Source organism: Rhipicephalus microplus, chromosome 2 (assembly GCF_043290135.1).
Source record: "Rhipicephalus microplus isolate Deutch F79 chromosome 2, USDA_Rmic, whole genome shotgun sequence".
Taxonomy (NCBI): Eukaryota; Metazoa; Arthropoda; class Arachnida; order Ixodida; family Ixodidae; genus Rhipicephalus; species Rhipicephalus microplus.
In genome coordinates, this window is record NC_134701.1 from 79,533,485 (window position 1) to 79,550,181 (window position 16,697).

Consider the following 16,697-nt stretch of genomic DNA (forward strand, 5'->3'; position numbering starts at 1 on the left):
TTCCTCTTCTAGTCCCAAACAGGGGCGGCCTTGACGGCTCCGCTCGTGAACCGTGTGAACAAAGGAGCGTCCTTTCATTCCCATGCTTGGGTCTTCCGTGTTCGCCTCCGCGGAACCAATCAGCTTCGTTAGTTGACGGGTCGGGAGCTAGCTTCGCGCTCTGCATCAGCCGCATTAATTGCGCTGCACTCAAAACGCCGGCAATTGTTGCCTCACCCTAACTGCCGTGTTGTAGGCAAATGTTACGCATGGAGGACTTCGTCCCAATGTTTGTGATTCAAGACTACATACATCGAAAGCATATTTGCAATCGTTTTCTTGAGATGATTGGTTAAACCATTGGTCTGCGGGTGGTATGCTATTGCTTTTCGGTGTGTGGTACCACTCAGCTGTAACATATCATGAAGCAACTGCGCTGTGAAGGCTGTACCGTGATCTGTGAAAACAACAGCAACAGCTGGGGCCGGCTGGCGCAAAAATCCGAAACAAAGGGGCTGGCACGGCCTGAAATAATAGAGGTTTTTAGTTTGACGTTTTTACGCTCCGCTTAGCAGCTAAGCGGAGCGATTAAGCAGCCTAATCGGAGCGCGGTGCGTCGCTGCCGTTTTTGCAAGCGGAAGGGGGACAACGCGCGCGCCCTCTCTCGTGCGTGCAGCAACTTTCCTCATTTCAAGATGGCTGCCTCCGGAGATGGCACGCTTTCCGCGAGTGCTGCAGCTTGGCCGTCCCCTGCCCAGCGCAAGCCGCGAAAGCGATTTCGCATCGATGGAGATTTGTGCCTGTTGAAAGAAGTAGTGTGTGCTGACCCCTTCAGCAATCCCGCTGCGTGGGAGGACGTGCTGCGAAACGTCATGAGAGCGGTAAATCGTGAGCTCACAATTCGCGACATCAAAGAGCGAGTGGACCATTTCATCGGCTATTTCCGACAGCAGGACACAGTGAACCTGAGGAAGTGAGTGCTTGCTTACTTTATCAGTAAACGCTGTTCAAGTGCTGTAGATGAAACAGTCGCAGCGTCACGTGCTTGATTGCTCCATAGGTCCGGCACCGAAGAAAATATGAAGAGCGGAAGCAGCTGCTTCAAGACGTATCGGACCTCATGAGGGACGTCGATTATGCCCCCAGAACCGTGCCGTGGAAGGCAAACGGCATGGGACCATCGAAAAAAAAACGGCGTGGGGCCGCGACAGCCCGCTCAACAATTAGCATCGGCCAAGGCGCGCAGAGCCCAGGCTCTGCAAATTAGGGAGGCTGCAATGGCATCTTTACCCGCTCTCCGGGCCTCAGGCGACAAACAGAAAAATGGCAAGTAATCTGGAGGAGAGGCTAACAGCAACCCACCCCTAAACTTGTACTATAAAAACCGTAAAGTGTTCGTCTTAGCGATTTCTGTATCGGGAGTGAAGGCATGTATTTCAATGGCAGTGTTCACAGAATGAATTTTTGTGACACAGTAGTCGGACAGGTTACTTAGCTGGAACGTTTTCACTATACATATTACATTATTCAGTAATATGCTGGCCACTGTGCCTGTTCAATATATGGCATTGATCCTCAGGCAGTCAATATACTAAACAGTCCCACGTTGTGGATGTGTGATGTACTTAATCGGCACTCAGTGAGAAATGACTGAATTTAAAACTAATCTAATGCTTTGTTTCAGCTTGCTGAACTTGTCTCATAACTTTAGTGAACATATTTGTGAGTTAAGCTCATTAACTGGAAAAACAAATATCTATTTTGGCAGATATAGGGAAGAAATTTAGTTTTTTTTTTCTGTGTGAATTATTTCTTCAGTGGTCCTATAGTATTACTAAGGACATTCTCATTCATGTGTCTCGTTTTCTATGTGCACATGAGGCAACAGCAACGAATCTGCTGTTGGCAATCTATGAGGATGACCTCAGAGAGCCACCAAATAGAAGTGACGGGACAGCAGGCGACAGAACCACAACCAGCCCAACAGGAGAGGTGCCGGCTCCTGCACCAGGCACTGGGCTGCTGCACCAGGCGTACCAGCTGTTGCACCAGGTATGTGCAAAGTATATTAGAAGCGAAATATCTTTTCATTTACTTATTCACAACGTGTACAGCAAGGCACATTAAACAAATGTTCGTAGGCAAAAAACACATGAGAAGCAATTGCACCCTTACTACTATGCTAATGTATATTTTTTTAATACTACTACTAGCAGAAATTCGCACGTGAAAGTGTTTATGCACGATGCTGCAACGCAAGTTGCACCATGTAATCATTGTTGTGCAAAATACTACAAAACATGAATTAAAAAGAGATATACTCAATAACTTAGCTACTATGCTCAGTGTCTAACTGCTGATGATCATTCATGCCCTTGTAGCACAGGATACCTTGGAAGCAGAGACTATAGAGGACAGCGACGCTGACCAGGACGCTCAAGGGCCCCTTCGTGCGCCGGAACGGCGGCGTTACAGAGACTCTGCTGTTCCGACAGGTATTACAAATCAAACTTGCTTGATTTTTCAAGTTGCACCAGATGATGCATAGCTTTCATTGCATTGAAACAACATACATGCGCTACATGTGATTCGTTTGCTTGTTTTTTCAATGCCAATTTGAGGCTTGGCATTCATCATACCCGAATGTGATAAGATGGTGCTGATCCCAGCGTAAATTAGTTTTGAGCTTTAACACTTTAGAAGTATGTCATTTGTGTTCTAGTTCATCTTGTAGGAATCGGAGGCCTCCAGGCCCTTGAACTGCAGCTCCTTCTGAAAAGGGAAGAAAATGAGTTCCTTCTCCGGCAGAAGGAAATGGAGCTAGAACACTGACGGCTTGACCTCGAGGAACGTCGTATGACACTATCAGAAAGAAAACTAACAGTGGAGGAAGAGCGCCTGAAAATGGAGGCTCAGCACCAGAATTCTACTCAAATTCTCTAGGAAATGAGCAACAAGCTCGAACAATTAGAAAAAAAATTATTAGCCTACACAAATAAAGAAATTGTGTTGAAGGAATCCGCTCAGTTTTTTGGTCTCAAATATTCTTCCAGCTGAGGAGGTTCAACTTGCAAGTATTGAGATACCTGTGAGCTATAAAGAGAAGTGTGGCAATTAGCAAGTATTGTGCCAACTTTGAACATGCGTGACATGTTCTGCCGTTCGAGTCTCTGATTTTTACGAAAATCCAGAAAAGCTAACAAGCCTGCAATCTTTCTGAAACCCCATTCGACTGCTTGTCTAACGAAACTAATTCTCTTGTTGAAAGCCCGCTGCTGCACAGTCACGTTCCCGCCATAAGGTTTCAGCAGCAGAGGTTGCAGTGGATAGGCAGGGTCACCATACAAACAAAAGCTGTGGCCTTTGGCAAGCTTCTCTAGCTTGCGATAGGTGTTGCTCTTTTGAAGGATACCTGGAAATACAGGAGCACATGAAGACATATTGCCACATGCTATGCGACACTGAATGCTTCATAAAATTCTTGCCACTTCCCAATAAATTTACACAAATGTTAAGTGGGCTCTGTAGTGTGCACTTTTTAGATGCACTCTCTCCAAAAAAAATCTTTGATGCCTATCCAAGTAGGGGGGTTTCTTCACAGTGCTATGAAATAAAAAACATTTATACTGCATTTATAAATAGAACCTGCATGACATTACCTGTGACGAGTTATAACTGAAGACTTCTTGCAGAGTAACAAAAAAAACTTGACCACAGCATTATAATAGTAACAGGGGCATGGATTTATCAATTTAGCTTGCACCTTATTCTCGAAATAAACAGTTCACAATTTTTTCAGGTTCTCTTAGAACACCATTCAATTTGAATAATATGCTGCTTTCTGCTGTAACCACAATTAGTTGTCCCAGAATGAGTGTACTTCACAACATTATCACGAAGTGATAGCTTGTTTGCTGAAGTAGCACAGAGCCCTCCCTCAGGTAGGTGCGATGATGCTTTTTTTTTCAAGTTGGACAAGTAGAACAGGGCTCAGTATAACAAAAATAACTTGCCTGCGCCATGCCGGCTGCCGACGTATGGACCGTTCAGTTGGCAAATGATTCCATTAGGACACATGATGGACTGATATTTAAGGGCGTGAAAGCGCTTATGCCCTGAAAAGAACCACTTCTGGTCCTTCGATGGACGGCAATTGGCTCAAGCTGTCCCGTCAATGAAGCACCAACAGTTGTGCAATGGCGTCCATTAGGAATGCACAGCCTGCGATAAATTGTTATATTAGATTAGAAGTAACAAAACAAATTAACTAACTTCATACCTCGAAAAAGAGTTGGATTTTAGCGATGTCCAGCCAGGTGTGGTTATTCACATCTCGCAGCAGATGTCCAAACGTGCTGTCAATGTGCGCGAGCACTGCATTAGTGGCTGAAGAAATCACTGAATAGTGCCGCCTGAGCAGCGGCTCCAGTTCTCGCAGCCTATTGGGATAAGCCAAACGCCGTAGCGTAAGGCAGAGTGCCTCAACTCCGGAAACGTGCACGCCCTGCGGCGTTGTCACATTTTTAGGCACTTGTAGTGCACGGCACAGGCTTCGCACATCATCTCTTTCAAACCTAAAATACGTGCAAAATTTCCTCTGTCCATGCTGTCGATGTTCAAGAGGCCATGTCGTGACAGCGGGTCTCGCCAAGTGTATTGGATGAATTCAAGACACAACAAGTCCTCAATTTCGGACCACTTTAAGAAACCCATCGAAAATGGGTCCTCTAGCACACTTGTCGGAGGCGTCAATGGTTATGCAAACACAGTTTCAATGGTGAAAAATGAAAACGCCGCCACCACATACACGTCAAAAGCGCAAACAACACACAGTGAATGCTTGCAATGGATCTGGAACGAAACCTTGCTGGCTTTTGAGTGGCTACTATCAAGTCAGAGCTTGCTTCTTTGTCAAAAAAATAGACGGTTAATACACTGAAAGTGGATTTCTAAATACTTCATGAAAAGATAATTTATACGTTATTGTTTTGCTTTAACTACGTGAAAAAAAAATGTTTTTTTATTTTGTTTACCGACGATGAAAACGACCAGAGGGCGCTGCAACTGCGAAAGGGCCGCTTCGCTGCCGGCAAGGAATAACTAAAAGAGAAAATTCAGCCGCCGCTCCGCTGCGGCTTCGCGGGTGTTCCCGGAGCGGGGTGGACCACAAAAACGTCAAACTAAAAACCTCTAATGTCCTTGGTCCCTTCTCTCAAGACAACTTCCCGTGGCCCGGCGGAGGAGACGCAGCCATACCCGGAACAGCAAGGTGGCCCCGTGGAAGAGGTGACGTTATCCCCGGAACTGCACGGTGCCGCCTTCTTCATGGAAGGTGGCGCTGGGAGGGTGGAGACAGTTCACCGAAACAGCGCTCCATTTCGTGAAAAGAAGCACTCCCGAACGAGTATCATGCCTATGGCATAACAGCACCCTCACCTCCAGACAATGCATCCTAAGTTTTGAGCCGTCTAGTGCGGCTCGGAAGGAAGGATGCTGGTTGACCGTTGAGAATTGTGGCTGTTCTGCTCTCTCCGCAAGTGGTGACTTTCAGAGCCCTGCAGGGGATCATTGGAACGACGGAGTCCCACACAAAGCCAAACCACTCTGTCCAAAGCAAGCACTCTCCAAATGCTGATCAAATCGCCAGACCAGCAGAAACGAAAATATTTCCTCGAGATTAAGCTGAGCTAAAAAATAGCACCACGAGCAACGTATCTCAGGGAGAATACTTAATGTGGACACACCTTTAACCAAATGTCAGTGCATGACGCTGTTAATCCAAACAAAATTTTTTCGAGCAATTCCAAATTGTGATTTAGGCAGATTGTGGACTTCTGAATCACGCACATTGGCGTCGCTCACAAGTGTCAGACTGTTAAACATAACAAAGTTAGTCCTCTGACAAGCTCCCATTCAATGCGCGCCGCCAACGATCATCACGAAAAGAGAAAGCACGCTTGAAAAAAACAAGAAAATAAGAATGAAAAAACACTTGCCTGCGTTATACAAAACAAAGTTAACCTACCTGACGTGTATACTAACCCGTAATGCAAAACAAAGAAAGTCTTCTACACAGGGCTTTTATTTAGCCTTCTCTGTTAAAACAAAACTTTAGAAATATTAGGAGGACAAAATTATTCAAATAAACATATCAATGTCTGATTCTCCGATGGCAAGAAAAGTAGAACTTACGATAATGGAGACGTATTCCTTGCTCATCGGCAAACGACCAAAGTAGAAAAATTTATTCTCAAAACTAAACACACAATTCATTCTTAGTAATGACAAGACGGGTCCCTCTCAGACGAACTCTGGGGAGTCGCGCACACCAAAGCTTTCGAGGTATTTGGCCTTGACAAAGGCACAACGAACAAAAGTGTTTGCCGAGCTTGGTAGCAGAAACTTCCGACGTGCAGCCGCCTAACTTGTACAAGTGGGCGTCTGCACTGCATCGTTTACGTCACCCGCTCGACCAACGACCCTTTCGCCACGGTGAGGAACAACCGCTTGTGTTACAGGTGAAGCGCTCCCACCGTTTCCCCGCTTGCTTGCATCTACGCGGCAGTGAAAAGGATGAGACCAGGCGGTGATCTCCACGTTCGAATTTCTCTGAAATTCGGTCTTTCTTGATGTGCTTCCCGCGTAATCTCAATCTCAGTGATGGTATGAGCCTCAAACATTTCCCACAGGGCCGTTCCGCGATCCTGCGCGTAGCCCTGAACCTGGCGTCTCGAATGAAGACGTCACGGCTTTTAACAACTTTCACATGTTTGAGGTCTCTCGTTTCTTCCGCGCTACGCTTTTGCCGAGGCCTTTTTCTCTTCCAATGGCTAATAATGCTGGAAGCCCCGACACACTTATTTACAAGTGTGCTGCCTTCGACAAGCTCTGCCAAAAATCTATGCGGCTGAACCAACTTATCTTTGTGGTCATTGTTAGGTGTCTGCTCTGGAGATGAGACCAAACGAAGATTTCGGCTTCATAATTTCATTGAAGTTCCTTTCTTCGTGACGCGCTTCGCGTTTGATCTAGATCTCAGCAGTGGCCTGAACTTCAACCTCCTTTTATTGAGCCTTGTCCCGACCTCAGCCCTGACATTGATATGGCATCTCGATAGCCATGGCCTTTAGCCACTTTCACGCGTATGGCGTTATTCGACTTTCCCGCGTTTGGCGTTATTCGACTTTCCTGCGTTTGGCGTTATTCGACTTTCCCTTACATTTTCGCCAGCGACTCTTCCCAACAGAACTGATCGCCGTGCTCACAGCACTGGCATTCTTACTCGCAAGCACGCTGCCTTTAGTTTGTGGAGTCAAAGCTCCAGCTTTTTCCTCGGGCCTGTTGCTAGCTGTCTCTGCTTGTGACAGAACGGGATTCCCGATGCCTTTAAAACCAATCAACTTCCCTAAAGGTGTCTCTCTTGTCTGTAAGGGTTCTCTCTCTCTTTCCAGGATAACCCATGTTCCCAGGCCTTCATAGTCGGCCTCCTGCTCTATGAAGCGATTCATCCTCTCGCTCTTTTCGGCGAGCGTCTACCTCTGGCGCCTTACGACTTGCTTCAGCGCTGTCTCTATCGCTCCGACTTTCAGCAGGATTTGAAACAAAAAATACCTCATCAAAGCATATCTAGCATGACCAAAGTCCCCTGCTTTCTCGGCTGATAACCAAAGCAAAATATGCAGGATTTTGCCCGGCAACATCGTGAGGAGTCTCTCCACGCAAAGGTCACGGCTTACACATATATTACAGCAGACAACTTCAAAATCATCAAGAAAATGCGCGATGTTCTCGCCTGTCTGAAAGTTGTGGAGCTGGCGTTTCGCTTGCTGCCACTTAGGTGCTTCAATTTTAAGATCAAGCTCTCTCATTTTGAGAGCATGCTCTCTCTTTTTCCGATACTCCTCGGCCTCCCAATGTTTGCATCTTTGAGCTTTTCGAGCGTCACGACTCTTCTCGGCCTTCTGTTTTCGCTCACAAATGAGCTCGCAAAACTTTTCAGCTTCGTCAGCCGTCACCTGCTCTGCCCGCATCACCTCAAGAATCGCTTCCCTCGCTTTAGCGCAGCTGGCGGAAATCCCTATGGCTCCACAAATTTCGAGGAGGTCCTCCACAAGGTACTGCTCCATCGCGGTCTCGTCCCTCGGGATGCTCCACTACTGATATTCGCCGTACTTTAAAACAAACCTCATGGTTTAAAGTACGTGAATAATAAATTATAGCCAACAAAACAACACAAAACACTCCTAACATCTACTTGTGCTGGAGAGGTCTGGCGAAATGAACAGTAAACGTCGGGCACTCACCTAGCTAATGTAGCCTACGATGGTCCAACTTCTGGCTGCCATCGGAAAGTGTCGCAGGAGTGCTCTGGCCTTCAGGGATCGGGTCCAACTTGTCAATGTTGAGAGGCGGGGTAGCTTAACCAAGCTTGCCGAACGATGAGAACAGGGTAGCGTATCCCAGCGTATACAAATGCTTATATGTGGTCGATCATGCTCGAGCTTTCAGGGGTCCGATCCGGCGTGTCGAACGCAGAGTAGCATATCCCGGCGTAGCCAAACGCTATCACGGTGGTCGACCTCGTGCTCAGGGATCCGATCATACTTGCCAAAGGTACAGTATCGTATCTCGAAGCTGCCAACCACTGTTATGCAATCGGGTTTGATGGCATTCACGTCTGCCACCACTGTTACGAATTTACTGTGTTGCGATAGTAGCGGTAGCCGAAAGTGGCGAGCAGTCGGACGGACTTCGCTGAAGCCTTCGCCCGGAGGCGGAATAGGGAGGCAATCAGTTTTGAAAACAGCAACAAGAAGGAGCGTTTACTCTAGCAGGTTGTCGTTTGTACAGAGCTGGCCATCACGACGATGTCGGCAGGGGGAAAAATCCCCCAAACATGCCGCCGGCACAGCCTGAAATAACGTCTTTTGTCCCTTCTCTCAGACCAGTTTCCGGGGCTTGGCGGAGAAGACGCAGGCATACCCAGAACTGCAAGGTGGCTCGGAGTAGGAAGCGACGTTATCTCTAGAACTGCACGGTGCCGCCGTCTGCGTGTAACGTGGTGCTGGGAGGGGGGAGACAGTTCGCCGGAACAGCGCTTCATCTTGTGAGAGGATCCCAAACTCCCAAACGAGGATCACGCCTGTGGCATAACGAGGGGGAACTTTGGGGCGTTGGCAAGCAGTACAAGTTTTGACATACTGCTTCGTTGTTTTTGCGAGTTTTCGCCAATAGTAGTTATATTCAATCCTCGTCAAGCTACGTGTGAAGCCCAGATACCCGGACGATGGCACGTCGTGGCACGCACGTAAAACGTCGTCACGTGGATCATCAGGAACTACTGGCGGGTAAGTCGTTTGCGTGGGATGAAAGTTGCGCTTGTAGACAACGTCGTCGCGCAGACAGAAAGATGACAAGTCACGAGCAAACCAACGGGGAGGTTGTTTGCGACGTCCTTCGAGGTATTCGATTAGTGCTTGCTGTTCTAGGTCTTGGCGTTGCTGTTGGGCCACATTAGAAGATGCTAGAATGGAAAGCAAACCACTGGCTTCGTCCGACTCCTTCTGAGCGGGCTCGACGTGGGCACGGGAAAGGCAGTTGGCGTCGGCGTGTTTCTGGTCAGACCAGTACACGATTCTCCAGTCAAATTACTGCAGCCGAATGCTCCATCTTGCAAGGCGGCTCGAAGGCTCTTTTGAGATTCGCCAACCAGCAGAGAGAGCAGTGATCACTGTCGATTTGGAAGGGCCGTCCGTACAAGTATGGCCGAAACTTTTTAATAGCTTATACGATCACCAGGCATTCATTTTCAATTGTTCAATAGTTTTTCTCGGCAGAAGACAACGCGTGGCCAGCATAGGCGGTAACGCGTTCGACGCCATCTCGAAACTTCACGAGAATGGTTCCGAGACCAAGGTTGCTAGAATCAGTGTGCACTTCCGTATCTGCTTTTGTGTCAAAGTGACCAAGGATCGGTGGGTTTTGAAGACGTTGGTGAAGCTCAAAGAAAGCCTGACTATAGTTATAGCGCGAGAACAAAACGACGACACAGAGACAAGAAGGCCACGACTCTTTGTCGTAGTTTTGTTCTCGCGCTATAACTATCGTCATGCCATACCAACTAGCTCAAGCTGTCACTTTTCTAAGTCACGGAAAGCGTCAGAATGTGCCGAGCTCCGGGTAAAGGCAATGTCGTCCTCGATCAGTTGTTGCAAATGGTTTAGAATTTTAGAAAATTTTGGCACAAAAAAGCGGTAATGCGCACAAAGGCGAAAGAATCGGCGCACATCTTGCTTCGCCTTCGGCATCGGGAACAGAGCAACTGCCGTGGCTTTTTAAGGTCATGAAGGACGCACACCTCTACTACTCACAATATGGCCCAATAATTTTAGCTCCTCGTATCGAAAGTGACACTTTTCCGGCTTCACCGCATTCAGGGATAGACCGGCAGCACGATTGGCCTGATGTACATTATGAAGCTGCTTGATGTGCTCTTGAAACATCGTGGAAAGAGCAACTAAGTCATCTAAGTACACAAACCACGAATGCAACTTCAGTTCAGCTAACAGTGTGTCCATCATTCGTTGAACGCAGCTGGAGTGGAACATAACCCAAAAGGGAGGATTTTAAATTCGTAAAGACCGCCATGGGTTATAAACGCCGTTTTATCCCGGTCTCGTTCATCAACTTCAATCTGTCAGTACCCGCTACGAAAATCCATCGATGAAACGTAGCGAGAATGTCACACGTGATCTAAAGAGTCTTCCACACGGGGAAGGGGATAAACGTCTTTCTTAGTAATGGAGTTCAACTTGTGGTAATCCACACAGAATTGGAGCGAGCCATCTTTCTTCTTAACCAGTGCAACAGGTGACACCCACGAACTGGTTGAAGCTTGAATGACGTCGTCATCGACCATTTGTTCGAATTGATGACGAATAGCATCCTGTTCTTCCTGTGATATGTGGTGAGCGTGTTGATGCATCCGTTGGATGGTTGGCTCAGCGATGATTCTGAGTTTGCTTAGATCAGGGAAGCTCGACAAACGTTAAACGTGAAGCGTCGAAAAGCAGCAGGCGTCAAGCAGCCAGTATGTGGTCAAACGTGAGCTCGAGTCTGGCGCTGCGATTGACGCTGGTGCTAGCTTTTCACTACACTTGCTCCCGGGGAATACAGGAGCCATCCTGACGACTTAAGGCATTGGTAGTATAGCCGGGTCATAATAGGGCTTGATGCGAGAGACGTGAACAATTTCTCGGCCACAACGACGCTAGTCGTCATATGGTGTCAAGGGCTCCACCTCGTCATTGGCGGGAGAAGCCCGAGCGAGAATGCTGTAGGGGCCGTGATAGCGGGCCAATAACTAGGAGGAAAGACCGGGAGTATTTGGTGGGACTCAAAGCCAAACTAGGGCACCCGTTTGAAAAGTAGCTTGAGGTCGGTCGTCGTCACGCTTAAGACCTGGCGACCTTGGTCCTCGCTCGTAAAGCAACGAGCCAACTTTTTCTTACGTTTCACGTTTGTTCCATTTCGCTGAAGAGAGATGTTATTTTGCTTTATTCATGTTCATATATAGCACGTCTTGTTTTGTTGTTTTGTATTTTTCATTTCGTAACCAGCTCCCCTCTATAACGCTTCGGCGATTGAGGGTAACAAAATAAATAAGTAAATAAACTGCTGACAATCTTCTGCGTACCTGGCAATGTCGGAAATCGGACTGTTCTCGCAAGCGTCAGGTGTGTAAGAAAGCATGATGTCTTAAACACATGATGGCTCTCGTCCGTATAAAATAAAGAACGGCGAGAATCCCGTGGTTGCTTGAGTCGCAGTGTTGTACGCATATGTGACGAAATGAAGGACGGCATCCCAGTTTGCCTGATTGGATGCGGTGTACATTGTCTGCATATCCCCGAGAGTGCGGTTAAATTGCTCGGTTAGGCCTTTTTTGCGTATGATATGTGGTTATCTTGCGTTGAGCGATGTTCCACTGAACGAGCAATGCTTCGACGGCTTCGGATAGGAAAACACGTCCTCTGTCGCTCCGAAGTTAGTGGGGTGTGCTGTGGCATAGGACGAAGTTGCGTAGAATTAAAATCGCAACTTCTCTGGCTGTTGCTGTGGGAAATGCTGCGGTTTCACCATAAAGCGTATGGTGGTCAACGCCGACGATTATCCATCAATTTCCAGAAGTGGTCGAGGAAAGCGGGCCGCACTGCAGACGCGGTCAAACGGGCGCACCGGACACGCGACAGGTTGAAATGTACCGGCCACTCGTTGAGGGAAAGCCTTCCGTCGCTTACAGGCAGTACAAACGCTTATATACTTGCACACAAATGAATACATTTCGCGCCAATAGTATCTCTGACGCAAGTGGGTGTACAGAACGCCAGCGTGGGCGCTTTGCAGATCAGCGTGAAAAGCAGCACACATTTGCATGCGCATGCGGCGAGGTATCACAAGCAGCCACCTCCGGCCATCAGATGCATAATTCTGCCGACAGAAGAGACAATCTCGAGTGGCGAAATGGGGTGCTTGACGAGGTGGAGCTATGGAAGCGGGGGAAGGGGGTGAATCCGCAGGAAAGTCGAGTAGGTGGCAAATCTACGTATCCTTGTTTTGCTCCACTGGCATGTCGGTGACGTCGACTCGCGAGAAGAAAACGGACGGTAAAGCCGTGGCGGATTCTAAAGGTGAACGGGAGAGAGCATCCGCGTCAGAGTGCTTGTGGCCTGATCGGTACACAACACGAACGCCGTACTCTTGCAGCCTGAGCACCCAGCGACCAAGTCGTTCCGACAGATCTTTCAGCGACGAGAGCCAACACAGAGCGTAATGATGTGCGACGACGTCAAAAGGGTGACCATAAAGGTACGACGGAACTTAGCCAAAGCTCAAATTATGGCGAGGCATTCTTTTCCTTTACAGAATATTTGCACTCGGCCTATTCAGAGTTCCACTTGCGTGAGCAAAGACGTATTCTTGGTACCCCAGCTTTTTTGAGCCAACAAAGCCCCATGGCCGACACTGCTAGCGTAAGTACGTATTTCCGTGAGCGCATCCGGGTCAAAGGGACGTAGTATTGGGGTGGGGGCGATGTTAGTAGGCGCTGAATCGTCTCGAAAGACGTATGATCAAGCATACAGGCTGTTGGAGGCTGTCAGAAGCTCGGAAGAGGGGCGATGATGGAAGCGAAATCACGCACGAATTGATAAAAAAGGAACACAGCCCAATGAGTTTTCTAAACGTATTCGTGCAAGTGGGCTTGGGGAATTCGGCCACAGCACGTAATTTCGCAGGGTCCGGCAGAACGCCTTCCTCGCAAACGACTTGACCCAGTGTCGTCATCTGGCGTGCCGCAAAATGACAATTCTTTATGTTGAGTTGGAGACCAGTTGAAGTGAGGCACGTAAGAATCTCTCGAAGGCGGACAAGGTGAGTTGGAAAATCCCTAGGAAAGACTACGACGTCGCCCAGGTAGCAAAGGCAGGTGTTCCGCTTGTAGCCACGAAGGACTCTGTTCTTCATCCGTTCGAATACAGAGCATTGCACAATCCAAACGGCGTGACGTGAAACTCGTAGAGACCATCAGGCGTGACAAAAGCGGTCTTCGAATGATCAGTCAGCCATCGGTACTTGCCAATACCCCGAGCGTAAATCTCGGGATGAAAAATGTTTTGCTTCTTTTAAGCAGCGGAGGTCATCATCGATGCGCGGAAGCTGGCACGCATCCTTTCGGGTTATCTTATTGAAGCGGCGATAGTCCACGCAGAATCTCATGGTTCCATCCTTCTTGTGCACAAAGATTACAGGAGAGGACCAGGAGCTTTGGGGCGGCTGAATCACTCCTCGTTGAAGCATGTCGTCTGCTTGTTCGTTAATAATCTTGTGCATCACTGCAGAACCTCGATAAGATCGCTAGCGTAAGGGAGCACGGGAACCAGTGTCGACGTGGCGAGTGACGCTCTACGTGCGACCCAAGGTTGGCCGTGCGCAATAGAAATATGAGCGGAAGTTGTGCAGAAGAGTGAGAAGTTCGCTGCGATACGATGGCGTTGGTGGTCGGTAATCGAAGGATGAAATTTATATAGGGCTGAAGACGTCAGAACACGTGACATCATGGCGTTTAGCTGAAGGTACGGTTCGTCCTCGGCGATGTTCAGGGAACTCAAGAGGTTAGCGCCTTGTACACGCCTCACATATTCCCCTCGAAGCAACGTCACCGACATGAATGAGATGGCAACAAAAATTATCGTCGCACCAAATGTAACGGAGAGTATTGCAAAGGGCAGTCGTAAGCCACGGTGACAAAGGAAGACTTTCGACGGAGCGAGGAGTGCTGCCCCGTCCGGCACAGTCAAACACGTTAGGGTGACAAGTATCAATGTTTGGGGGGGGAGATATCTTTGTCCTCCGTGACAACAAGTTTGTGAGGAAGAGGATCTTCTGAAGGAGACGTCTGTAAGGGCGTAAGAGCGACTTCCGCTCTAGAGTAGTCTATGATGGCACTACGGCTTGAGAGGAAGTCCCACCCGAAAAGAATGTCGAGGGAGCAGGACGGTAGGACGAAAAACTCGATCACGTAGAGTGCGTCTTGAATCGTAATTCGCGCCGTGCACACAGCTGATGGCACAATGCACTGGTAGGTGGCAGTACGGAGCATTAGTCCTGACAGCGACGTCATCAGCTTCTTTAGCTTGCGGCACAGTGCCTCAGAAATGACGGAAACGGAGGTTCCTATGTCAACAAGCGCTACGGTGACAGTTCCTTCGACGTCGACGTCAATAACATTTCGCGGTGAAACACATGAAGGCCTTGGGCAGTCCGACTTGCCTGCAGGTCATGCCTCCGGAGCAGCAGTAGTCAGTTTCCGCCCTCAGTAGCGGAGGGGTGACGCATGGGGGACAGACAGCGTCGTCGAGGAGATGGGGATTGGGCACTGGAATAGGAGGGGTGGTTATTCGAAATGGAAGTGGGTGGTGTGCTTGGCGACGAGGGTCAGGTATTGCCATCATGTTGAAAAAAGAAGGTAGGTAACGGTGGCAGTGGTGAGTGAAGTGGCGCCATTTCATCAGTCTTTTCGGGGGGCTTCGAAAAATTATACAAAAGAAATCATGCAGTTTTTTTGACAAGAACTTGCTCATCTCAACAACACAATATGGCTTTCCCAAAGACAGATCGACGGTATTGGCGTCTTTCACGTACAACGAGTTTACAAATACTGAACTCCGTGGGAGGGAGCTGGACTTAGGTAAATTTCTAGATCTCACAGGAGCACAGGAGCATTCTGCAAAGTTCATGCCTATCAAAGCGCGCACTAACAATTTTTAACTATTCATTTATTCCTCGCACTATAACTGACTGGAATAACCTTCCACATGAAATTTATTCATCCTAGAACGTGCTGAAATTTAGTGATCAAATATTTGACTTTGTAAATTTTGTATTATTATTTAACAGGGTTTTTCAAAGTAATTTGCATTGTCCTGTTTATTGTTTTTACCTCGCTAAAGATTGTACTCGGCTGCTGACCCACAGGTCGCGGGATCGAATCCCGGCTGCGGCGGCTGCACTTCCGATGGAGGCGGAAATGTTGTAGGCCCGTGTGCTCAGATTTGGGTGCACGTTAAAGAACCCCAGGTGGTCAAAATTTCCGGAGCCCTCCACTACGGCGTCTCTCATAATCATATGGTGGTTTTGGGACGTTAAACCCCACAAATCAATCAATCAAATCAATACCGATCGACTGCGTTTTCTCCTCTTGCTGCAAATGTTTTGCACGGACCCTTTCAGCACTCATGCAGTGCTCTAAATCACGGAAGATTTATTTCAAAGGCCGATTCCGCGCACTGAAAAACGAGCCATCCAGAAAGTGAAATTATACGCTGAGAAGGTGATGGAGATGTCGGCAGCAGCTCTTGTTTTGTTTTTGTTTGTTTTCGCCTCTCTTGCTGCAGTGGCTTTTACCTTGAGATTGGCTTCTTTCACCATACCGAACCTCAAGGCAATATTGCCCGTGTTGGTATAGTGCTAGTAACGTTTTTTGATTTCGTACGCATCATTCGAAACGGCTTCAGAATTCGCGGTACGTTCACAGTATAGTTTACACAAAAATTGTATTGTTCAAATTGAATGGTAAGATACATAAAAATGTTAGTAATAAGCTGCGAAATGCTCTAAATGTAACCCATTCAATCAAAAGTAAGTTTGGGTATTAGAGAAAATCATCGTGTACTTATAATGCTTACTTAGAACACTCATCACACAAATGTAACGAAGATTTTGACCCAGTGGCAATTTTGGTGTTCTTAACAAATTTATCTCTAAGTGATGGCTGCGTTGCGCCTGAGCTGGAATAAAATCACTTTTCAGGAGGGTGCAGAAACCTACGTTCACTCGAGTTTTGCAGCGAAAACTGTTAAGAAATCACAATAAGGGTTGCGTGCGCTGTAGTTCTTCCCCACCGCCGCCGGTGTTCCTACTCAGCACCACAAAAATAAAAAAACAAATTCAGTAAATAAAAAGCCCCATGCATCAAAGCGAATTCAAACGCGTGTTCCCTGCGCGGCAGCGCAGTATTCTATGACACTGGTCTTAGCCTGGTTTAATGTCGGGAAAGGAATCTCGTCCGTATGAGTAATTGACGTTTTGGAACAGCAAAGCGACAACCAAGTGTCAAGAATGCGAATGGCGTAACGAGTAGGTCATCGCATGCTTGCTTG

The 16,697-nt window shown here is 47.7% G+C and overlaps 1 protein-coding gene across 1 annotated transcript in view; it reads left to right on the top strand.

Annotated features, from left to right (window-relative positions):
- Nucleotides 1-674: 674 nt before the first annotated feature.
- Nucleotides 675-16,697, top strand: part of LOC142790032 (uncharacterized) — a 67,273-nt gene continuing 51,250 nt past the window's right edge. The window contains exons 1-2 of the mRNA XM_075885061.1: nt 675-952; nt 1,861-2,031. Of these exons, the coding sequence (XP_075741176.1) occupies nt 675-952; nt 1,861-2,031 (449 nt within the window). The remainder of the gene's footprint in view (nt 953-1,860; nt 2,032-16,697) is intronic.